The sequence below is a fragment of the Trachurus japonicus genome, chromosome 12 (genome assembly GCF_045865225.1).
Source record: "Trachurus japonicus isolate A0001 chromosome 12, Traja_1.0".
NCBI lineage: Eukaryota > Metazoa > Chordata > Actinopteri > Carangiformes > Carangidae > Trachurus > Trachurus japonicus.
Window position 1 is genome coordinate 8,502,342 of NC_140918.1, and position 25,677 is coordinate 8,528,018.

Below are 25,677 nucleotides of genomic sequence, written 5' to 3' on the forward strand. Positions count from 1 at the left end.
TTTTATGTCTTCATATGCTCTGAAAACACTAGTAGTAGTTCTTAAGTTTGCATCTTTTGTAAAAAATGTTGTTATACAGTCTATAAAATATCAGAATTGCTTATTTTTCACATTTAAACTTTGATCATTTTACTAATAAATTGGCTTTGTCACATGGAAACAATTGCAAATGTGCTACCTAACAGGATGCAAAGCAGCTGTGACATCAAGATAAACATAAACCATAAAAATACATGTGAACGTCAAACCAAACCCAAAGTGTCCAATTTTCTTAGATTTCAGTCTGCAAAACACACTTTAAGGTTGTTTATGCGTATGTACAGTACACAGCTCACTGTAAACACTGATATGCAAACAGCCTGTGTGTTGCTATTACTCTTGCCGTGCATCAAAGAACAGTCTTGTGTCCTCACTAAGGCCCAGGCTGCAATTTGGGCTCAAGGCGTGGCCCGGCACCCATTGGGCTGTGTCCGCCCTGAGTACCAGTAATGACCCCTTCCCTATGGGGAGCGTTTGATCTGGGCTGCCTGTACGCTTCAGCAGGGCCTATTTCTGGAGCGTGGGGGGGATAAAGGGAGCTTTCAGACGTGGTGCCAATGACCATAATTAAGCAGCTTTAAGGGGTGGCAGTGAGCGCGCTCGCAAGCGCAGAGTTTGTAATTTGGAAGATGGGGGCAGAGTCGCTGTGGCTCATTGGAAGTTAGTGCATGGGAGGGTCGGGTGGCACCCAGCGCTGAAACACAAGGGACAGAGTGTGTGAAGGGGACTGTAAAGAGGATGTTAATGACTTGCAACCATTAGCACCCACCCCTGAGGCCGGCTGACCAACGGCCTTGGGGCTGAAACATGCAGAGATTGCCGTATAGCTGACACACGCAATCGGCCCCGCCCTAACAGAGTGTCATTCAAGGCGACCTTTCAGGGCTTAAGGCCCCGTAGGCCAGTGAGCTCAAAGACTGAGCTCTAATGGACCAAAGTCACCTGCATCTCTGCTCCATGGCCTCCTGAGCTGCTGGTTGTTGTTGGTCCACTGATGTGAACAAGCACTTTGCTGTAGCAGCTCCAACACTGTTTGACCACATTCATTCAAATTCACAGTGTTTAAGGTGGCGTTTACTGTAAGTGATAAGATCCTCCTACTTAATTCAGAAATGATCCGATTCACTCGAATGAAATTGATTTAATTACAATCAAAACAAGATTACTAAAATAAAACTTATCATCCCTTATTTAGAAAATGATCTAAGAGCTGATTGGCTGAGGCTCAGGCAGGTGTGTGCTTCTCAGAAAGGCCGAGGGGCAGTTAATTCATCTGATGTGGGAGGGGTTATAGTACTGTTCATTCATCTGCCCTGTCAGTTAAAGGATTTGCCAAAATTAAAAACAAACAAAACAAATAAACAAATATTTTCTCACTTACCACTGATGTCATCTCGCCATGTGGACAGATTCAGCTTTATGTGCTGCAGATTGAGATTCTCATCTGGAAAAGGTGAATGAAGGTGAGTGGAGTTTAATGAGTGGTGCTCACAGAGCCAGAATTAGCATTCCCCCACATTACTGTGTGTGGATAATGAATATACTTTGCAGTGAACAATTTCCATTTGAAGTGCATGAAGACAGCCCTTATGTAAGTAAACTTGTCCTTTCCAAGCATTTTAAAAGGAGCACAAAAAGTCTCATCATCCTGTTAAAAGAGCATCTCAAACAGATGTCAGGTGGTAATTACGGGCTCCTGTGGCCGTGTGCAGAGGTCTCATCCTTCACCAGGCCGTGACCCCTCTTAAGGTAATGGGAGCTGATCCAGGTGCTGCTTCCATCTCCATCCCCACCATCTCTCCATGGCATTGACACGTCTCTCCAGCCTAAAAAACAATGGGCAAAACTGATGTCACTCACTTTGTTGCAGGAAATGTTGCAAAATACATTTACAAAACTGAACAGCGTTCACATTATGACTGAGAGATCTTTCCATGATGAAATTAAATACATGTGTATCACCCCTTCCAATATGTTACTCATACCTTTTTTCAATAACCACATTCATGTTTTCACTATTTCAACTCCATGGGGAAATGACACAGAAAGTTTACAGGAAAGTCATAAAACTCAATTCTTTTGAAATAGAAAACAAAAATCTGACACATCATCTCTCCCTGAGAAAATAAACAAAAAGAAAAAAAGTCGTTTATGATTTTGCATTCAAATATCAGATTGTGGGATAATAAGGTGGATATATATAAAGCAGAGTCTCTGGAGGCAGCTCTCTCTGTTGCCCCACCGCTGTCACCGTGCTCCATTCATCAGGTTTACCGGTGCGTGGGCCTCTGGGTAGGATCCATGTGGCCACCCCCTGGAGGAGGCGTGTAGTTGCTCGATACAACCGCTGGGTTTGTAACTTGACACCTGGCCGTGCGGTGCATTTGCCATCGCTTTACCCACAGAAAGCCTATTTAAAAAGGAAAGGGATGAGTCCAACGCTCCTGACTCCGTAACCCCCTCATCCAAAAGAACCCAGCTTTCTCTCTCTCTCTCCCTCTCCGGCTGCGCGGCCCTCAATCTGGATCGGCATAAATGAATGAAACACAGGGGAATATCGACAGACAACCGCACAGGAAAACTCTCTGTCAAACCAGCCTGCCAGAAGGAATTTATGTCGGGCTTGACAGGCAATTCAACATGAGTTTTTCCCTCTGGAAGTTCATCTCAAGCTTGTCAAATGTGTAAAACGGCGACCGGTGTCTTTTGCCCCCTTTGCAAAGGAGTCACGCTGTGATTAACGGATCAGGTTTTTGACTGCCAGGACAAATGAATACAAATGAATTTAGGCACCCGAAGGAGAGATTGCAGAACCTCTCATCTAGACACAAAGTAAGTCACATTTATTTATTTTTTATTTTTACTCTCACTGTATGAGTATGTGTTGTGATGAGAGGTGTGACCGGTCTGTGAGACTCTGTTAGAGACTTAGAGGAACTGTATAAAGCTCCATGTGCTTTTTACCTGTGATATGCCGGCTGGCTGTGGTCCAGCACTGCTGTCCACTGGGGACCAGTGAGGCTTTGTGTGGGCTCTGTTTGGACCGTGAGTGTCATTTGTCACCATTTGTCCCTTGTGTGACAGTTACCATCATCTTTTCTAAACTAGAGTCTATAAATCCAAATCTATTCCTCTTTTATTTCTCTATTATCCTAAACTGCACAAAAAGTCCAGGTTAATTTGTTTAGACTGTATCTGATATCCCCCCCTCTCCTCTCCTCTCTTCTCTTTGCTCCTCAGTGCACAGTCCGACTGTGATGTGCACAAAGAAAAACAGTTCATCTAAGTGTTTGGGAGTCTCTCTGGCAGACCGGTGCATGCAGACTTTGCTTGAACAGTGTTTACTAAACTGACTCATCTGATAGAGCGAGCAAAGCCAGCAGTTATTCAGACATATAAAGTTTCAGGAGAGGTTCATCAGCATCCACTCGAGCCTTTGATAGGTTTTGTTAGGATGCTTTCCATGTTTTCCTGTTTATACACTCCACAGCGTCCACAGCCCCACACACACACACACACACACACACATACACACACACCACAGGGGGGATTTTTTCTGTCAAGGTAGATGAGATTCCCAACTTTGAAGAAAAGCCTGTTATAGTTTATAGTTTGTTTGTTTATAAAATAACATTAGGATATGGCATGATTTCATCCACTTATCAATTTATTTAAGATATAGAATACAGATGTGCAAGAGTTTACAGCCCAGATTTGCACATACACTGTTGATCTGTTGTAATCCTTCGCTATAGACCTTGGTGCAGCGGCCAGATCTTGCACAATTGGAGCAGACAAGTCATTCATTCATTTATACATGTGTGCATCATCCTCACCTTTTGATTGATCCGTGGTTTTACTGGCCACTCAACATCTGGTTTAGGTTCAGATAGTGGTTGAGATAGTGGGATATACAGTCATCTGGGGAGTAAGGAAAGTCCAGACATTTGACCCAGTGTTGCACCAGTTTCTCACTGAAACAAGTCGGCCGAATAGTAACAGTCCATCTCACCTATTGTGGGATGCTGAGCAGAGACGGTGACATGTTATAAGAGAAAACACCTTGAGGGAGGTTTACTTTACTTTATAAGCTCATAAATGTCGCCACGGTTCAGCAGTAGTGCTGCAACTGCATCGCTCATTTCCAACGTTGCGTTTGGTCTTGATACAGAAATCTACCTATGAGGTGTCAGGCTGTGTGGAGCATCAGCACCACATGTCCACATGGTGTCGCCCTCTGTGTCTAACTCCTGGCTCTTTACATGCAGCTATTCATGAGCGATGTGTTGATATACTGTATTTTGACAGATTTATTCTCACACTGAGAAAACAAGAGTCTTTTTTTTTTTAAGTGAAGGAGCCAACCAGACACGTTCTGACTGGTCTAATTAATTTCAGTCGCCAGTAAAAACCCCCAAGTTGAGGGATTTATCATAATGAGTCACACACAATTTTACACTTTTCATCTCCTCCCCAGTATAAAATTCATTGGAACAAGGCTGACGAATGTGAAGTATTTGATAAACTGAGATTAATCGCTTAGAGAGAGAGGGGAGGAGGGGGGGGAAACATTCAGCAAAGGAAAGAAACAGATAATGGACATACAAGTAAACCAGTGGTCTGAAGACATACCAGTTACACTCTCCTCCTCATTAGCTTTAGTGTCTGTTCATCCCTAGGAATTTTCCACTGTGTGTGTATGTGTGTGTGTGTGTGGACTGAGGGGGCAGGATCACCTTTGGGAAATCCTTTCAGGGAATCATTGAGTTGTCCGCTCTTGTGAAAGGACACCATACTGGTTTCTCAGTGGCTTTTACTCAACCTTTGACTGGTCACTGGCCCACAGACGCACTGCTGTGTGAGCGTGTGTGTGTGTGGAGAGGGGGTCGAGAGGTTAAAATCAGAGTTTAGACATGGCTAATGCAGCCTCGTTTTAGGGCAAAGAGATAAGGACAGTGATGGAAAAAACCATCAGCAGGGAGTAAAGAAGAACCACATAACGAGAAGGAGAGAAACATAATGATCATTATCGTATAATGAGGCACAAAACACTAAAACAAACACACACATACTCTTATTTTATGTATATATTATTCTTTTAAATGAGAGGAGGAGGTGTTTTCGCTAATCAGAGTTAAAACCAGCAGAGGGTCAGTGATGCTGTCAGCAGCACAGAGCAGTATTCTTCCCCTCCTGCCATCTAAGTGTGAGTTCAGCTGCTCGCTGCACAACATATAGGTTACACTGTGCGGTTTCATGTACGACTTCGGAGGAGGTATTATTCATCGGGTCTGTATTTTGTCCACTCAGCCAGAATCCCCTGGGGGAGTCTTGTCATAGCTCACTGTTGCAGCATGAAAACCACACAGCAGACAGATGTCAGCCGCGCTGATTTTTAAATGTCCACTGTGCACAAATCCACCTCAGTTGCAACCAGAACCCCCCCACCCCCCACCACCACCACCACCACCAAAACCTGTCACAAACACTTCAAAAGCACCCCAATGAAAACCTAAACAAGCCACAGAGAATTTTTTTAATGCGAAAAGCCAATGAAAACAGCCGCCGTTGCCCGGGAAACTCGGTCCAGTTTCCACAGATGTAAACAGCCTGGGGGACAGAATGAGCGTTATTTGCTGCAGTGTAAAAAAAAAAAAAAAGGAAAAAAAAGTGCAGCATTCATGACTCATTTTCAGAAAGCGGATCTCTGCTCAGCTGATAAGAAACTGACTGAGGCTGTAACCAGCTGGACGTCTGGGAGACACACACACATACACACATGCAAACACACACACACACACACATCCTGAGTAACCACAGCCAGCTGTGTGTGGCGATGACTGTGATGAAGCTTTATTAGCAGCTAGGAGAGCAGGAGATGTGGACACCGTAAACACACATAGAAGCACGTCGCCATCACACACATACACATATGTACACACACAGGCTGATTATAATCATTCAGAGCAGTGGAGGGGAAGCAGCCACAGGTGAATATGGAGTAGGGTTGCAAAATTTTCAAAGTTGGAAACTTTTCATGGGAATTAACGGGAATATATGGGAATAAATGGGAATGAATCCGAAATTTGGTCCTAAACAGGGAACTTAGTTGGGGAAAATATATTGTAGCATAATCTTCGCTAAAACAACCAGATTTAATGCAAGTACACTTGAATATCTAGTAGTATAATATACTACTAGATATTCAAGTGTACTATGTAATGTTGCATGTGATGGAGGAATAGCATATTATGCTATTCCTCCATCACATGCAACATTCATGTTTTTGTTGTTCAGTAAAAGAACTGATTGTTCATCAGGATTTTAATTGTATTACTTTGCATGGATGTCTGCTTATGACAAAACAAAAATATTTACATTTATGTTTGGATATGATAACAGTTTGTCCAGTTAATTCCCATAAATTCCCATAATTCCCATGGAAGGTTTCCAATTTGGAATATTTCCAAAATACCCTAACTTATCTTCCTGTGCAAAGTTTCTGGAAATTTACCGGAAATTTACTGGAAATTTTCCGCCCCCTTTTGCAACCCTAATAATGGAGTAATATTTCCAAAGAGAAAGAGACAGAGAAAGAGACAGAGAAGCGACCTTTTTCATTGAGCTCACATTGTTTGCTGGGACAAGTCCTGGGTTTGAATGTGTTTACACAATAGTTACCGTCTTTTCCCACATTTATGTATTTGGAGATCTCGGCCCACGCCTGCGTCTGCCTGCTTTCTCTGTGGCCCTCCAACCACAGCTGCTATACACATTTCCTCCCCCCCCAGCCAGCCAGCCAGTGTGTGTCTATGTGTGTGTGTGTGTGTGTGTGTGTGTGTGACCATGTGTGTCTGGACGACCTCCAGCGGTAAACAGTGGCTCCCCTGCCTGTCACCAGATCTCGGTCCCCCACTGTGCTCCCGGTCCACTTGCCAATCAGTCGCCCCTTAGCTTTACTGCACACCTGGATGTGGTGAGGCTGTTGAGAGACAGGCCATTTCATTTTTTTGTTTTGTAATGTGTATGTGTCTGTGTGTACTATGTGTGTGCGCGTGCATGCACATTGGTTTTGGGAAGAACGGTTGATGGATACGTCTACTCTAGTATTTCTGCCGTACAAACCACAAGTTGAAGCTGTCTGTGTGTGTGTGTGTGTGTGTTTTGGAGAGAGGTTATCCTCTGAGTTGTAAGTGCTTTTGCAGAATCCAGTTCCCATTTGTTATTCACATGATATGTGACTGCGGCTCAGTTGCGAAGCATATGGTTTTGCTTGCGTCTGTGTTTTGATGCGATCATGTAAAAACAGCGATTGTGATACAGAAAACATCTCAGTCTGTCATGTTTTTGTGGTGTGTTGTGTTCAGGACACATGCCACAGATTAACCTAATCACATCAGCTCTGTCTTCATTAAACCAAAACTCCAGGATGCTCCTCAGCCCGACGCACTGGTACCACTTTCTAACAAGGCGCTCTTTACGAAGCTAATGGTTTTATTAAAGGTTAATAAATACTTTACAAATGCTTTCATCATTTGTTACAAGCATTAATAAAAAAAAAAAACAACTTTTGTGTTGCCAGGTTGTGAAAAATGCCTGTGTCTTATTTGATCTGTGTGACCACCTGCACAAAAATCTATTTATAAACAACTAAACTTTATTTACAGCTGTAGTCTTAGATAATTAAAGCCGCTTGATTAATGGCTTATCTTTCACTTTATGGGTTATTAGAAAGTGAGAAACCCATGAACAGAATTTAACAACCTGGCAACCCAAATTTCTGTTCGTATAAAGCATTTGTGGTAATTTGATTAATTATTTAAATGATGTATGAAAACCATTAGTCACGACTTATAAAGGGGTTTTATAAAGCGTGCCTTATTAGAAAATGGTACAGAATTATTTTAAGAGATAAACATCAGTAATTGCATGAGTCAGTGCTGCCTGTTTCTAACCTCCTCTCCTCTCTTTCCCCCAGGAGAGCCCTATTGCTCTGCACCGTTTTATATTGTACTTGTTACCTGGGACTTACACAAGTACACTCTGAAGGTAAGACATGGCAACCACTCTCAAGTCACTCCTCTTTCTTTCTTTCTTTCTTTCTTTCTTTCTTTCTTTCTTTCTTTTTTTCTCACCTCTTTCTTTTACTCTGAGAAGTTTTTACCAGTGGAAAAAACTGTAAAATATTATTGGAGCACTGGGGGGGGGGGGGGGGGGGGGGGGGGTGATTGAAGGTGGGTAGGTGGGTGTAAACTAAAGGGGGGAGGATTTAGAGTTATTCGTTGCCTGTTTGGTCATTACCCAAGCACGTAAACACATAGCTATGAGAATTGGGCCAGCGGTTGTCGTGACAACGCGCGTTGTTGAGTAAGCTAAGTCGAGTGAGCAAGGGAGCGATCATCAGATCACAGATCCGGAGCCGGCACCTCGCTACAGAATCCAATCTCCATGTGATTTACAGTGTTTAGCAGACGGGACGTAGAGGTCACCGTTGCAGACACAAGATAAACCACTTTAAATACACAACAACTACTGCTGAAGTCCCTCTCGGCAAAATATTTAGCTCATCTCAAATCTTATCCAATCCACTTCAAGTGACTACAATCAACATTTTTTATAATTTTAACACAATGGTCAGTGTTGAAACGCGCGGCCCTTGGCTTCACTTGTTTTTGGTTTTGCTCTCATAGCTTTGTTATTTGCTGCAGCAGGCGGCTGTTTACCGCCTTTATAAACCCACCAAATGCTACTCGCTGCTGGTGAACAACATGGTGCAGCATTCAAAGAACTAAAGGACCAGGTGATTCCCTCAAGAGCGGGTGGAGACCAAAACGGAGCCAAAAGAAAGTTAATGTTGGACGTGACATTCATCAAAGTGGCCAAAAAGTTGAAATCCAGATGAATGATCATGCTGCTGCTCTGTAACTGCTGGAAGAGCGGTGTAGTAGTGCAAAAGCTGATTATACAGTATGTCAGTGTAGTGTAGTGGTCACAACTTTTTTTTTTCCACTTCTCCTACAGTAAGTGGCCAAAACATCTGTTACTGCCAGTTTAATGAAGAAGGTGCAAAGGAAGGTTGTGTAGTCAAGTAACTATAAAATACAGTCTGATCGTTTTTGTCAGTCAGCCTCTGTGACCACTTTTTTACTTGACAGGCTTGGTTAAATGGAAAAAAAAGCAGCTGGTGAGGATTTGAGCCACTTTTTTTGGTACAATTTGGTGGTTTCCCCCTGATGAAAAGTTATAGTTACAGTCCAGTGAATCGGCCCCTTCTCTCCGCTCTTGTCATTTTGATTGAGACTGACAAGGCGCAGGGTTGAATAGGCCTCATGCACATAGTGACTGAAAACTGATGGCAGACAAAACCCAAATGTCAGTTCCGTTAATTACAACAAGACTGAAACCTTTTTTTTTTGTTACACTTCAAATCATTGTTCAGTGACAAAGTCAAAGTCTGTGTGGTAAAACAAAGCTGCTATGGTGATTTTACGGGCTGACTTGTTACATTTAGCCCCCAGCCATCCCACCTCTGAAATTCAGACTGGTGGTGGAAAACAACCACGGGTAAATATGTTAAATATGTATGGAGTAATATTTCTAAAGAGAAAACGAAAACTGCTTTATTTTGATCACATATTTATATGTTTCCCACATTTATGTATTCGGGATTCAGACTTCAGAAAAAGTAGGTAACTATAGGCCTACAGAAAAACCTTCCTAAATGGAAATAAATAAAATACTGGACTGTACTTCAATGACGACTGAGTTGATCTCAGCTTCTGATTTAGCTGCTTGGCATCAGTCTTCAAGTTGTAAAAATGTCTATGACCAATATGACAGTTTGAAAGAGGCTGAACTCACAGCTGCATGCGCTCTCTCTGTAGTTATAAACTCTGCAGGCGGCTCTGACGAGGTGAACGTTGAGATGCTGCCGGAGCAGGAATGCCCGTCGTCAGTGCAGCGGCGCATGCAAGCTCTGATCACCTTGTTAAGAAGAAGTGTATCCCACGGGATCTCTCAGGGTGGTGGACAGCTGGCTCAGGGCCGGACAAATGTTTGCCTAACACTCCCCTTTGGTGCATGAGCACATTGGCTAAAGCTGCTTATTGTACTGTGAGATCATTTTATTTCGGAAAACGGTCAGTTTCGGTGGTAGATTTGTGACATCACTGCAGTGGCATGGATTCAGAGGTGACATGATGCGACTGAGACAACTTAGCGATGACCTAGTGCTGAAGTTTGCAGCCAGGAATTATCCCAGCACAGGCTGACGTATCTGCTAATATACATTTTAATTTGTATAGCCCATGACATACAGTAAATAAACATTTTGATAGAATGCCCCAACTGCAAGGTGACACTTTGGCATTTCTGTTCTTCAATTCCTTACCCATACACCTGCAACATCAGCTAATTTATCAGTCAGTAGTTGCATGCAACATAGTGTAAACAACTTCCATTGTTTTGTTGTGGCTGTGAGTCTTTCCTGGATTCCCTTTCACCTCATTTCCCTTTTCCTAAAAACAAGTCTCGGGAGCAAATCCCTGTTTTTCTGTTTAATAAATTTGCAAGAAAGTTTTTCATTTTCACAAGTGCTGACTCCAAAACCAATGTTGTGGGAATACTTGTAATGTATTGCTGTGGGGATGACCTTTCCATTAAGAAATGTCATAAATGGCTCAGTGTAGACTCGTTTTGGCCAGACCGAGCGAGATCATTTGAGAGTGTTTGAATGAATCAGTGACTTCATCCCCTACAAGGGATAACATTTCAGAGCAAAGAGCCTTCGATATTCTCTCTGTCCTACTTGAGTGACTTGGCACGGAGCGAAGCTATGAGCTCCAGCCTTGTGTTAAACACAAGTCTGAGTGTGTGTGTTGTGTTCACATCCACACAGCGTGCTGTATATCTAAAACCATGTGGTTAACGTATGCACCCAGTTATAGTGCAAGTGGTATTTAAATACAGCAGTTTGCAGACAGAGGCCTGTATGTACAGAACAGATAGATGTAATGCACCCCCTGCCTCACTGCCAAGTCCTGTTGTCCTTTTCTGCAGAGGAGACCACACAGACAGGAGAGCATACTGTGTGGATGGGTACACACTCACTGAAACCCATGTAGCTCTTATTTCATCAGGCTATTTTATAAAGCCCTAATGTTTTGAAGCGAGGGAAAGTCTTACAACCCTAAAGGGCATGGAAAGACTGTAAAGAAATGGCTATGTAAGAGGACTGCTTACATTTGCATCAATTTCCACAGTGTGAAATGATTGTTTTAGATGTGTGTGGTTTTAGTATAATCTTAAATAAAATCACACAGCAGCAGTCGGTCTGTACAAGTCAGTTTTTGTTTTATATTATAAATTTTCTGCAGAAATCCTGAGTTGAGAGCTGCTTCCAGCGACTGCGGATCAGATTCCCGCTCATTTTTGAACAACTTTTCCATGCAATTAAATCCAAAGTGCCGATGCCCTGACAGTGGTCTAATGAAGCAGGCATCGTACTCTAGAAAGACAAGCATGTCATTGAAGCCCACCACGCTCTGTATGGGTTCACGAGCAACTCTGAGAACATCCCATCCGTCCTTCGTTTCCCCTCATCTTTCCCGCTTTCCGTCATCTCATCAACATTGCTTATCCACTTTTCTATGTTTTCTATACACACATCCCCATTAGGCAAGGCCCAGCGACCGCAGGTCAAAGTGAGACAATAAAGATGATTAGGGGCCTGGGTCTGAGATCACAGGTCATATGGAGAGGCGTTGGGACCACTCAGACTGAATGGCTGAAAGGCTGGAAAACTCTGCTGTGTTTCCAAACAGAGAGATGCTGTGCTGACTTGTGGTTACTGTTGTCGTGTTGTAAACGTTTAGACTGACTCCTCTGATGAGGACGGAGAGGAGCGAGGAGACAGGGAGGTCGTCTGATGATGCCGGCGATGTCCATCGGTTCATTAATCCCCTATAGCTTTAACACAAAGACGCCATGCCTTGATATCAGTGAAGCAAATACTTCCAGCACATATACTTAACATACAGTAACAAGCACTCAGATGTGCTAATTGGTGTGGAAGTAATATAGTTCTGCCATAAAATGTACATTTAGATCCTGAACTCTGCCCCTTGTGCCTCCAAATTCACAGACACATACTTGTTGGCTTTATACAGTAACGATTTCTCCTCGCCTCATATGGCCAGCTGGTTTCTAAGAGCGGATTAGGTCCTTTAGCCTGATTGTGCGTTCCTGGTACTGGATGATTTGGCCTTGACTGAGCCCCCCTCACAATTACCTCCAGCAGCCGTCATGTTTCCAACAGCACTGTGTGTGAATTTCAACGGCAAAGTCTTGTCCCGCTCCATGATTTCACATGACCTTGACTAGATATAGGAACTATGATAAAAGGATTCTCATTATTTTTACTGAATTCATACCTTGATAATCAGTATAAAAAAGCAATCCTTGTTGTATCCCTGTTGGACTTTCTATTGCACATTTCCTTTGTTTTCTATTCTCAGTGTCAAAATAAAAAAATCCATCCAAAGTTTATGGAACTCATTTAGCCTCCTCAAAGGTATACCCTCACGAGAACAAAACCCAATTCACAGACCGAAGACTGGAAGGCAAAAATTAGGTAAACAGTTGGAACCGCTGTGCTTTGGTTTGGCTTTGAAACTTTACATTATTTTGTTGTTACCCTTTGGAGCTGTTAAACTGCGGCCACATTAGACTTGCATTTTATTGTGAGCGAGTCCTTTGAGAGTCTGCAGGCGTGTGCGGTAATAAAAAATAAATACATTTAAAAAAAAGCTACAGTATATGGTGGTAGCCATTTGTTGTGTGCATGCTTGAAGCTGTTTTATGCTTCACTGCAGTCATTCAATCAAAGTTACGCCACAACTTGCTTTTCTGGGGAGACGGCGCACAAGTCTTGCAAACCGCTGACATTTGAAACTAAAGCCGCCACACCACCTCTGCAGCATCTGCCCCCTCACAGAGCCTGAGCTAACCAAGGTCACCCCACACTCCCCGACCATCAGTCTAGTTTAATGTCAGTCTGGACCTATACATGGTCATTTATTTTGGCCTACAGCTGCAGTAGACAGCCTACAGAAGCAGTTTGGCGGCCTCAAAACCCAGTGAGTTTATTATTCCTTGTATGTCATTTCTTGTTTTAACTGTTTTGTTCCCCCTTTTCTTCGCCCTGCAGCATTTGAGCTCCTTTTCTATGGAGCTACTGTTCTGTATTGGCTTACAGATGAGTCTGACATGATATGAGGCTTTGATGCCGCCATGCTTGTCGTGTGTAATGGCAAAACATGGATTGGCTCTATTTTGTTCTTGGAAAGTCATAGTAAAACTGGCACGTAAGCCGTTGTATTCAATCCAGCTGCCACTGGCAAAGATAGATAAAATATTTTTGGTGAACATCAACCGTTTCAGGAAGAGCAACTGAGTCCAGAGTGTCCTGTTAATAATTTGAAGATGTGTAACAGGTTCCTTCAGCATGATTGCTATCCTTCCTGTTGACGTGTGTTTGTAATTGTTGCTCAAGGGTCTGCATTTTTAAGTGTTACCACATCAACAAAACTGGCATTAATTCTGTCCATTTCTGGCACAAACAAAAGGAAAGGTTTCAGTCCAGATGTATCAGTGCGAAACAAATTACTCTCCTGTACCCATTCAATTGTTCTGCCACCGGTGTTTGAATTTTTTTCAACACTAAACTTCCCCTTCGTGGAGGGGCTGTGGCTCGGGTGGTTGAGCAGGTTCAACATTGATCTCTGGCTTCACGGTACAAAGCCTGGCTCCCCACAACCAAGGTGGCGTCAGGAAGGGCATCCACAATAAAAAACCTAAGCCAAATCAAACATGCAGATGGTGATCCACCAGGCCTTTAAAGTCTTTAAACTTAAAATAGATCTTTCCAGGTTTCTAAACAGAGGACATAATAGCAGGCTTTCATTTTCTCTATTGTCTAACTGCACTCTTGTGTAACCTTCACAAACAACTCTGTCATAATTACTTGCACCTCTAACATTGCTCTCTTCCCCTCTATCCAGATGTGGACATCCTCCAAAAGTTGGGGCTTAAGGGAGAGAAGCCGTCACGCTCCGTGCCAACAGGGGTCATTCCATTCAGATCAGGGATCATCCTCAACCAGCGGGCGCACATCGAGGCTCCATTGCGCTCAGTCTTCCCAGCGGCCGTCTGGTCCAACCTGGCATTGGTCTTGAGTGTACGCTCGCACCGTGTCAACAGTGCTTTCCTCTTCACCCTGCTCTCAGACCGTAAGAAGCTCCTTCTTGGTCTGCAGCTTGTACCGGGCAAACTGGTCCTTCACACGGGACCAAACACCTCAGTGGCACTGCCCTATGAGCCCCACGATGGTCAGTGGCACCAGCTGGCAGTTGGAATAAATGGACAGAGAGTGACTCTATATGCCTCCTGCGGAGAGCAGAGTGTTCATGCAGACTTTGGGTGGGACAGTGAGGAGGGACTGGCTCCAGAGCTCCAGAGCTCCTTCCTGCTGGGGCGGACAAGCCAGCAGCAAGCCTCAGCACACTTTGAAGGAGCCATCTGCCAATTTGACCTGGTCCCTTCTGCACAGGCAGCTCACAACTACTGCAGGTACATTAAGAAACAGTGCAGGGAAGCTGACACATACAGGCCTAACCTTCCTCCGTTGCTGCCAATCCTACCACGAGAAACAAACATCACGGCTACCGCTGCTACCCCGAAACGTGGTGGCCCAGAGACGGCCAGGAAGCCCACGAGGCTGAGCCTTGCCAAGAGTGTTGCCGCTGCTGCTTCAGCTGTCAGATATGTGGCCCAAACAATGAAGCCCAAACCCGGGGCCATTCCCACCCCCCTGCTGGGAACTGTGATGCCCGTCACGGTCCAGCTCGGTTTGGCCACTCCACCCATGAAGGTCAGGACCGAAACTGTCACAGCACCACTCAGGACAAGAGCACCCCCAACAAAACCACCGACCCCAAGACCCTCAACTTCTAAAGCTTCAAATCAGAAAACCTTCAAGCCCACTCCCCCAAAGCCCACTCCTCACAACGGCCCCAAAAAGACAACTGCAAGAACAGACAACAAGAAAAAACCTACTATTCCAGCCACTACCAGCACCAAACCCTCCAAGACAAAACCTGACTACGCCTTATCAGACCAAGATGCAGTTCCAAAGAAACCACAACCCACCGCAGCCAAGAAAACATCTCCCAATCCTAAAGTTACAACGTCCAAAGCCACTCCATCCAAGCCCAAAACAAACCCAGTCAAAGTTGTCCCTTCCAAACCGTCAATATCCAAAGTCAGCCCTTCGAAATCAACCATCTCCAAAACTACAACTGCTAAAACCTCCAAGCCAGTCTCCAGACAGGCCAAGCCAACGAAGCCAGTCAAAACAGCCAAGGCTCCAGTCACCCCGCCACCTACCAGACCTTCGTACAACACCGTAACACCACCTGCCACTGACGGCTTCCAAAGCTGGGACGTCCCACCTACTCAGTTCTCCCTGCTGGCTGGACCTATAGGACAGAAAGGAGACGCAGGCCCACAGGTAAGCACCTCTGGTCTGTTGGGTTGGGCTTTGAGTATTTGTGTGACTGTCCTACAAAGACTACAGAATTAGTATAAACAGTATGTTCTTGAACAGTGTTTTTGACAATTGCTACTACCTAACACCATATGCATAGATGTGGGGAAGCAGAGCACAAAAAAACATCTAAAAATAAAAGAGCAGTATGGTCTCCTTGATAATGAGCAAGATAACATGTAAAGAGACTTCAGGTGAGCCCCATATGACCTTGATATTGGTACAATAAAGTTTTTGCAAACTTCAGATGAGCAAGGAGCATGAAGGCCAAGTCTCAGCTGTTTGTGCTGGCAGTTGTGGGTGGTGAGTTTGATGGTTTATGTTAGCAAAGAGGTGAAAGAGAGCGACTACCTCTGTGAGAGACGTTCCCAGTCTGTTCTGGTCTTTGTCACCGCTGAAAGGGCCAGGGTTTTGACTCCAGTGCTCTGGGGCTAGACATAAGAGACCGCAGAGATATGTAGGTTAATGTGGCACTATTTCCTTTCCCACACAGGTTAGAAATCTTGCTTTTCTCCCTCCTGTCCTTCTTCCTGTGTGTGCACCAGAACCCTCCAGGCTGGGTGTGACGTGTCAGGTCTGACGCCTTGCCGTCTCCGCACCAGATTCCTCTGAGGGCTAGTGGAGGTCACATGGGCCTCTTTCAAAGCTGGGTCAAGGGTCAAAGCAGTCAGTAAACACCATCATTCAGCTCCGTGGTGCAGGCACAAAGGTAGTCTTGGCCTAAAGTGTATCGCGGGAAGAAAGAACACCGAAGCAGGCGGATCCATTTTCACCTTTTCCAATAGGTGTCAGTTCACACTAGAGTGAATCTCTTGGCTGTACACATGAGATCAAACCTAGCTTCACTGATCACACATTATTTTATGTGGGGCAAAAAAACCAACAAACTGTACTTGAGTTTTACTACGTTATTTCCTAAACATAATACGTTTTTTCTCAGTGTTTTGGCTGCGTTTGTGCTTCTGTTTAAAGCTGTTTGACACATGTGCCCTTACTCCATGTAGTGGGATCTAATTTGCCACTGTGGATTGCAGACTGCAGTGTGTCCAGACAGTGTTGAGTGTATCAATATAAAGTGCTGTAATCTATCATTCTTAAGAAATTGTAGGAGGATGAGTTCAGGAAGTTATCAAGTAATTTACTGAGTATTCATGCTGTTCTGAGTCAAAAAACAAGTGTTAGTTAAACCGATCTAACAGCAAACATTAAACCATGATAAATTCAGACTGGTTGGACCGACAACTTCCAGTATGCAGAATCTGAACTTGTTCTAGTCTTTGTATACATAAGTGCCAAATTGTGTGTTTGTGTGTTTTGCCAGAGTCCCGATTTAAATGCAGATCTAGGATAGGGCAGGATTTGTTAAGACTGGATGGATCATTTATCGTGAGCATGCATGCATGAAAATGTGCATGTGGGTATTTGCATGCATGTGTGTGTGCTTATGTGAGTGTGTGTGTGTCATGTAGTGCTGTGGGAGATCCCAGATGAACACAGTCACGCTTCTTTTTCAACATAGTCTGGATTTCATAATTACACATGCCATGTGTGTACTGTGTTTCCCACTGCTTACAGCAGAGTCTTGTATACACACACACTCTCTTATCCACACACACACACACACACACACAAATATGAAAGTCAGAAGCCAGTGAAAAGCATTACATTCATTGAGGTTTCGGCCACTCACTCTGCCATTCATCACTTAACTCCCCCTGCCTCAAGCATTAAAGAGTCTTCAGCTGAAGGCCACAGTAGCAACGTGATTTGGACGCTGTTGTTTTCACTGTGCTGAAGCTGCACTCTGACTGCCAGGAGAAACATGCAGCGCCGGCACAGATATGGCAGCGCTTCCCATCCGAAGCACCTTTGGCTCCTTGCTGCTGCCTTAAAAATAACTTACTGTTCCACTGCTGCACACATGAATGTATTATATATTCAGGTGTTTTTATGTGGTAGCTGAAAGTGAGAGTTGGAGCTTTTTGATTTGATTTGATTATTTTTTAATCAACACTGTCTGCAAGTAAATTTAATTTAAACCAGAACTGATTTTCATAAATTCTTGCACACTCACTCCAACCTGCCTGATTACTTCAATGTAGCCACAATTGAAGATATTTGGAACAGTTTTGTTAAAATGATGGCAATAAGAGGCTGGATATTCACACTCTGTTTCTCATCATCATGTCTTAAATCTGAAGTCTGAAATAATTTCTTTCACAAATCACAGCACAATTCTGAATGCATACTGTACCTTTAAAGGGATAGTTCAACATTTTGGCAAATTGGCCCATTGCCATAATCGCGGTAGTCATAGCAGTAGGTTCGTTACCTTTAATTGTTTTTAGAACGGCGGAGCAGAGCCGTGAGCTGCTCAGAGCTACGCTACGGAGGCTAATGGGATTTCTTGGTTTTCCTCATCAAATACACAATCCAACAACTCCAAAACGCTCTGGTGGACAAGTTGTGACCTGCACATTCACCACGCTATGAGATAATAACGGAACGTTATGAGACGGAGTTGCAAACTCTGTATTTACCTCTAAAACAACTCTGTCTCGTAACGTTCCAGTATTATCTCATAGTGTGGTGAATGTGCAGGTCACAGCTTGTCCACGACAGCGTTTTGGAGTTGTTGGATTGTGTATTTGATGAGTTTGATGAGGGAAACCAAGAAATCTCCGTAGCTTAGCTCTGAGCAGCTCGCGGCTCTGCTCCACCGTTCTGAAAATAGCTTGCACCAACAAATAAAGGTAACGAACCTACTGCTATGTCTATAGGGATTATGGCAATGGGCCAATCTGCCAAAATGTTGAACTATCCCTTTAAATTCAGATGCCAGGTATAGCACAGAGCATGTCGAGAGACTGGCTGCTCGTCTGTTTAGGGAGCTGTCAAGTCAACCAATGAATCTTCTTTGCTAATGATGGACAGGTGCAAAGAGGAAAAGACAGCAGAAATAAACAAACAAACAAGTGTAAGGAAGGAGCGCCAAACCAGGGGGTGGAAGTGTGAAGATGGACAGGGGTGTGTGTTGATGTTGACAGGTCCTCTGGCTACCACTGAGCATGCCACCTGTAACAATAGGGGTGGTCTCAACCATGGAGGTCGTGCTGCTGGAAGACATGGTGGGGGGGCCAATCACAATCATCAGAGCGATATGTACCAGATTGCAGACAGGCGTCCAGATAGCGACTATGACTACAGTAACCTTTAGACATGGTGCTGTGACGGCTGGAAGTGTTTTGAAGCTGTTTTTGAAGTTGTCCTTTTGTCTCTTAAAGTTCACAGCCTTGTGAAAATTGAGATGCGGAAACTAGTACAGAAAGGGCACAAGATTCACATGTCAGTAACTGTTGCTTTATGGTAGATGCTGCTGCTTTTTTACTGCACACTCATATCCATGTTATCTCAGGCATCGGATTTTAAAAGTGTTGTAAAATTACTGTAATTTGTTGTACAGTACAGTGAATGAAGAAGAAAGTGCAATGCACACTGCAAAAAATCAAATATCTTACCAAGAATATTTGTCTTATTTTTAGTCAAAATGTCATTTCTAGTCAAAACAAATCTCATTATACTTAAAATAAGACTCATCACATTAAAAAGCAGCTTGTTTTTTACTTTTTCCTTCTTTCAAGCATATTTTCACTTAAAATAATAAAGTTTTTCTTCCTTACTACAAGCACAAAAAACTTGCTTTCACTGGCAGATTTTTCTACTTTTTGCAAGTGAAAATGATCTAAAAACAAGTTAATTTTTAGATGATGAGTCTTATTTTAAGTGGAAAGGGATTGATTTGACTAGAAATGAGACATTTTGACAAGAAATAAGACAAATATTCTTGGAAAGATTTTGAGTTTTTGCAGTGTAGAGGATTTAACACGCATTTGCATCAGGATCCAGATCTCTCTGCGGGTAGCTCTCAGTTTGCCACAGAAGCCACGGGGGCGCTCTGTTTTCCCCCCCACCTCTCTCTCGTTTGCCTCTTTTTTGATTAAAAGAAAACGAATGAGCACGAGGCTGATAGAAAGAACCACACAGGGGGCATTGAGTGGCGCAGGAAATGACCTGTTATTTCTAGGGTTTCTACGGTTTCCTGCCACACAGCCTCAGAGCTTCCTGGTGGATAAAGCTGAACTCTCATCACCTTGAGTCACTTCAGAGAGAGAAAAGGTGTCACTTTTCTACCCTGCGGCCTATAGCTGTCCGTGGAAACAAAGGCGTTTTAATGACCCAATGGGTTTGATAGGCTGCAAGGGGGTTCCTTTGGTGTAGAATAAGATCATCTATGTTTTATATTAGCGTGCAGCACTGACCGAATGCTCTCTCTCCAGGGACTGGCAGGACCTCCAGGGAAGCCGGGCCAGCCAGGCAAGAGGGGTCCTCGGGTAAGTCTCCTCACTTGCCCTCGAGCCACATCAAACACACTTCCATTTCCAACTTCTAGAAATAAATTTGTCTGGTTGTTTAATCCCAAATTTAAAAAAAGAAATATTCCACTATGCTAATAAGTGTGTCTTTATTTAGCTTTATTGTGAGTGAGTGAGTGTGTGTGTGTTTGTTTGTGTTTTTGCTACTGCTGCTGCTGACGTATACATGTTGACCGAAAGCTCAAATGCAAACAGTCAGTAATAACCTCCCTTTGGCAGAGCAGTGACTCAGGAAAACAGACAGACAAGGACAGAGAGGACAGTATCTGTGTGTTCCAGCCTCTAAGGCAAAGTCCTGGACCGTTTTCTGTCGTTACAATAATAACCTGCCAAAGCCCGGCTCCCACATCACTTTAAATCCCGCCCATCACCCAGCTGACACACACACACACACTCACACATACTCACACACAAAGTTTTCCTATGCAGGGAGATTGACCATATTCAGCACGGGGCTGTGAGTGCTGACCTCCCACCCCTAAGCATAAACAGGAAAGCTCCTATAAAGACGGCCTTTCAAAAGGCTGCCTGTGCCACAGGATGCCTAATAAAAGCACTGTAAACAGACAGAGAACACATGGCTCCACTGGACTTTCTTCTCCTCACTGAGCTGTTGCAGCAGGCTGCACCGACACTTCATAGGAATCCCATTCTGGGCTAATGAAAGGCCTCTTTCTCCAAGGCAGTTAAATAGATATAGTCTCATTCTTGGGTCTTCTTTCAGGAATTCTCCCTCACTTCCTCAACACGATAGCGACGCGGTTTGAAGTCCAGCACTTCGGTTCCAGATTGAAATATCTCACGACGGCCTTCACATGCACTGCTGTGAAATTTAGTACAGTCATCCATGTTACTGTACCCTGGAGGTGAATCCTAATGACGTTAATGATGCCTTGACTTTTCCTCAAGCACCTCCATTAAGGCCTGACATCTGCAGTGTGGCATGAAATGTCTCGACACTGCTGTGAAACCGAGTACACACATTCACGCTCCCCTGAGGATGCATTTTAACAACTCGGATCTCCTCTCTTTTTCCTTTAGCACCATTTTTAATTTGCCTAAACTTGATGTGGCACAAAGTACAGCCTCAAAGGCATTAGCATGGGTGTAAACTGTTTGTCCTTTTTTATAATATATTTACTAGACGTCCCTGGCTCCTTGTGTTAATCACTAAGCAAACAAGTTCACAGTCAGTTCAGACAACAGAATCATCTAAATGCATCAAATATAGATTATTGATGTTTCTATTCCACATCACTCTGTGCACACATGCTGTCTATATTAGGATGAATGCGCCTCTGTCTTTGTTTTTTTGTATCCGCCTGTGTCTGAGAGACTCTTAGGCTAAAGTCTGTGATCCCCCACCTCTATAGATGTATAAGGAGGTCTTTGTCTGGCTCTAATTAAAGCTATTTAAGCCGCAGCAGCACCTCCCGTCGCGTCACTAGTAGCAGTTCTCCAGCATCAGCCTCGCTGGATTCTGCGCGATCCAAATCAAACTTACCTGGAATGAAACTTAAAGTGAGCATAACAATCTAAGCACAGGGCTGAGTGCGCTCAATCAAGCCAAGTGTTGTTGAAGTACGATTCTGAGTGGAGCTGTGTTTTTTTATAACCGAGCAGCAGATTTTCTAAAAATACACCCCATATTTAGCTTCATTCTTTCAAGAACAATTTCTCCTTTCAGGACTATCAAGACAAATTAACAGAAACACACACAAAATATTTAACATCAAATATGCACTGCAGAATGAGCCCTCCAGCTTCTCTTGGAGCTTGGACTGGTTCAGGGCAGAGAGTTATGACTCTGTGCTAAAGGGATAGTTCAACATTTTGGCAAATTGACCCATTGCCATAATCCCTATAGTTTTGGGAGTAGGTTCGTTACCTTATTGTCGGTGCAAGCTATTTTTAGAACGGCGGAGCAGAGCAGCGAGCTGCTCAGAGCTACGCTACGAAGGCTAATGGGATTTCTTGGTTTCCCTCATCAAACTCGTCAAATACACAATCCAACAACTCCAAAACACTCAGGTGGACAAGTTGTGACCTGCACATTCACCACGCTATGAGATAATAACACAACGTTTCGAGACAGAGTTGTTTTCAAGGTAAATGCAGAGACTGCTTGATGAAAAACTGCCCCTGACAGGAACGCGCATCATCGGTTTTGCATGAATTTACCTCTAAAACAACTCTGTCTCTTAACATTCTGTTATTATCTCATAGCGTGGTGAATGTGCAGGTCACAACTTGTCCACCAGAACATTTTGGAGTTGTTGGATTGTGTATTTGATGAGTTTGATGAGGGAAACCAATAAATCCCATTAGCCTCCATAGCGTAGCTCTGAGCAGCTCACGGCTCTGCTCCGCCGTTCTAAAAATAGCTTGCACCGACAACTAACGAACCTACTGCTAAGACTATAGGGATTATGTCAATGGGCCAATTTGCCAAAATGTTGAACTATCCCTTTAACCTTGGTCGAGCTTGCATGCATGTCAAACCTCCTTCTTCAGCAGTATGTATCGACCAATCACCGATCACTCGCACTGATTTACATCCTGGTGGCTTAGACGTGGCCTTTGTCAGACCAGCTGTTGAACCGCCTGTGGCATTGTCAGTGGAAGTCGTCGGTTTGCAAAGCGCAAACAATGAAAACAAGTCTCTTCAATAAAAAAGCACTTGTAAAGGCCTTTTGGTTTTGATGCCGCCTTAACGGGGGTCACTTGCAAACACGCCGCCAGTGTCTGACTCTGACCTCGCAGTCAGTGAGTTTAACCCACACACACACATGGACACATCGCTCACACAGCAAGTATACATGCCGCTAGCGCTAATCCCACGGCGTGTAGCACATATGTGACCGTGTTTATGACCTGCCTGTATAAAGACTAAAGAGTGGCGGATTATTATGGAGCTTTCCTGTAAACAAAAGCGTTTATCAAGTTTAATGGCCGCTGCTGCCATGTATGTGTGTGTGTGTGTGTGTGTGTGTCTGTTAGCAAACACAGAGACACACACTAGCAAACAGATGCACACATATGTTGTCCAAACTGGCTCATCCGGGCCAAGACGACAGTGTGGTTTCAATTTGGGAGGAGGAATCCAAGTCGATCGGTGCAATAATGAACCATCCACACCTGAACTCATGCCGCACGCTGCTAATCACCGAGGCTGCAGGCTCTCAGGTGGAAACGCATGATTGTGATCATGTGCATCTTCTTCTACGTGAAACGCTAAATACCAGCCACAGGGTTTCTTCTTTTTTTTTTTCTTTTTTTTTTTGTTGGCTGAGGAGAGGACAGTCTCTCTCTCTCTCTCTTTCTTTCTCTTTCTTTTTTCTCTCCTGACCTTCTGCAGCCTTGGATTACTGGAAGTCTGTATGATGACACACAGAGCACTCATTGAGCCCAACCGGAGCACCACCCATGAACCCTGACCTCTGATCCCACACATATGAGTGTGAGACGCCGTCGCCGCGGCAACCGCTGCCAGCCAGTACAGAAAGCTCCTATATAGCCTATAGCCTATAGCCGGTATGCCGAAGCAGCACCTCGATGTAGTCTTGTTTGTAGGTGTACACAATGATGACAACGGTGGTATAGGAGGAGGGTGTGAGAGGGGAAACGTACGGCGGATGCATCGCTGCCTGCACAATCCCGTATCTATCTATCTATCTATCTATCTATCTATCTATCTATCTATCTATCTATCTATCTATCTATCTATCTATCTATCTATCTATCTATCTATCTATCTATCTATCTATCTATCTATCTATCTATCTATCTATCTATCTATCTATCTATCTATCTATCTATCTATCTATCTATCCGAGGGGGCTGACGACGGGGGGGAACGGATTCGTCTGGAGAACCTCGCTGCATCAAAAGCGGTCTTTGTCTGGCTGAATCGCCCCATCTTTCCTCATGCTTCCCCTCCAAAACTTCCTTTTTTTTTCTCCCCCCTCTGCCACAAAGCCTCATTCCACAACATTGCTTCACCTGCACGTATAAAGTTAACTCACATCCCAGATGGACACTTCATATAGAAACCTAGAGAGCAACAACAACAACAATGAAAACGCTTTCAGATGAGCTTCTTCTCAGGTGTTGAGCTCTGCATGCGTAGGCCCAGTGTGTTGGGCTGTTTTGGTAACACCAGGGGACAGATCAGCTTTTTAAGGGCCTGTGTAATCCCTAGTATAAACTGTATACATGGATCTCTCCTCTGGAACATTACTGTAATAGTCTCCAGGACAGTAAAAGGCACAAACCACGCTCCAGTGAGTGCACCTTTTTTTTTTTTTTTTTTTTTTTGCAATCCCCCATTGGACGCTTAAATACATTTTTCAATTCCAGATTTTAAATGTTTGGTGTAAAGCTAGCTTTTAAAGTTTTCCATTGTAACTTTTTCAAACTGGCCATGGCTATTATAGGCTTTTACTGTTATTGTTGTAAATAATGCTTTGGATTACATACCTGCTGCTACTTCCCCCTTTTCATAGGCTACGTTCTGGTCACTGCATGATGTATTTAACTTTCAAAACTTTGGCCCCTTGAAGCAAATAAATTGGCCTGATTGGCTTTTCACCAGCGCCGTTTAATTCATTTACCCCATCTGCTTCTGTTATTAAGAAGTTTTACTGTAATTTATGTGGCACTGAGCTGCAAATTCTGCTCTTTTCATTCAGCAAAGGCAACCTGCGCTATTGAGACTTTAACGAACAGTGAAATATATCCTGAATCCTTAGAGGCAAAGTTGCAACTGTGTGTGTGTGTGTGTGTGTGTGTGTGTGTGTGTAGCCTATGTGTATGTGCTGACTGGGATCTTTAATTATAGAGACATCCAGCAGTTTCACATGCTCTCTTGATCTGATGTTGCTTAACCAGACATTGGCCCTTCGGCTGTAATTTGGCACAGCATCATACAGACTCTCTTTTATCTTTAATATGGGTGACTGTATATATACATTTTAACAGTTATAGGAGCTGCTGTTGAAAGTCAGACGATGTTTACAACAACGTAGCCCACTTTAAAAAAAAGGGCTTTTCTAAAATATTCAGTTTGTGGCGATGAAACCTTGGATGTGATGTCACGCACCCAGATTTAAGCATCCACCATGTGCGTATGTAGGCCTATGGTGTGAATGTAGAATTTCAAGCACAGATATTTATAATCCTGAGAGTGGGCAGCACGCATGTCACCGTAACATGAAACATTATGAGCTATCATCTGTTTAGAGTTTGACCATTTGGGTTCAGCTTGGAATGAGTATGAATTGCAGAGAGCTACCAGTATTATTACCGCAGTCGCCGCAGTAACGCCCTGCGTCGCTGTTCAGAGGTTGGCGGTTTTGCATTTGATTTGCCCTCAGCTTGTGGTGCAACCCCACCCTGGTCTTCTCTAATTAGACACCTGTTGTGAGAGAAAGGGACACGACACGGAGGCAAGAGCGCGGGGACCAAAAAAAAAAAAAAAAACGTCGGTGCCAGCCCGTGCCTGCCAGTGTACTGCCCCTAAAAAAGTGCGGTAAACCACAGGGTTAATTTTGAAGCATGTAATTCAAACATGTCTAGTTTGTTTAAGTTTATTTAAGGCAA

General features: G+C 43.8%; 1 protein-coding gene across 1 annotated transcript in view; it reads left to right on the forward strand.

Moving 5' to 3' along the window:
* Positions 1-2,574: 2,574 nt before the first annotated feature.
* The window catches only part of col27a1a (collagen, type XXVII, alpha 1a), a 75,432-nt gene continuing 52,329 nt past the window's right edge, over positions 2,575-25,677 (forward strand). Inside the window, exons 1-4 of the mRNA XM_085792981.1 lie at positions 2,575-2,871; positions 8,018-8,088; positions 14,100-15,607; positions 19,981-20,034. Of these exons, the coding sequence (XP_085649107.1) occupies positions 2,819-2,871; positions 8,018-8,088; positions 14,100-15,607; positions 19,981-20,034 (1,686 nt within the window). The 5' untranslated portion in view covers positions 2,575-2,818. The remainder of the gene's footprint in view (positions 2,872-8,017; positions 8,089-14,099; positions 15,608-19,980; positions 20,035-25,677) is intronic.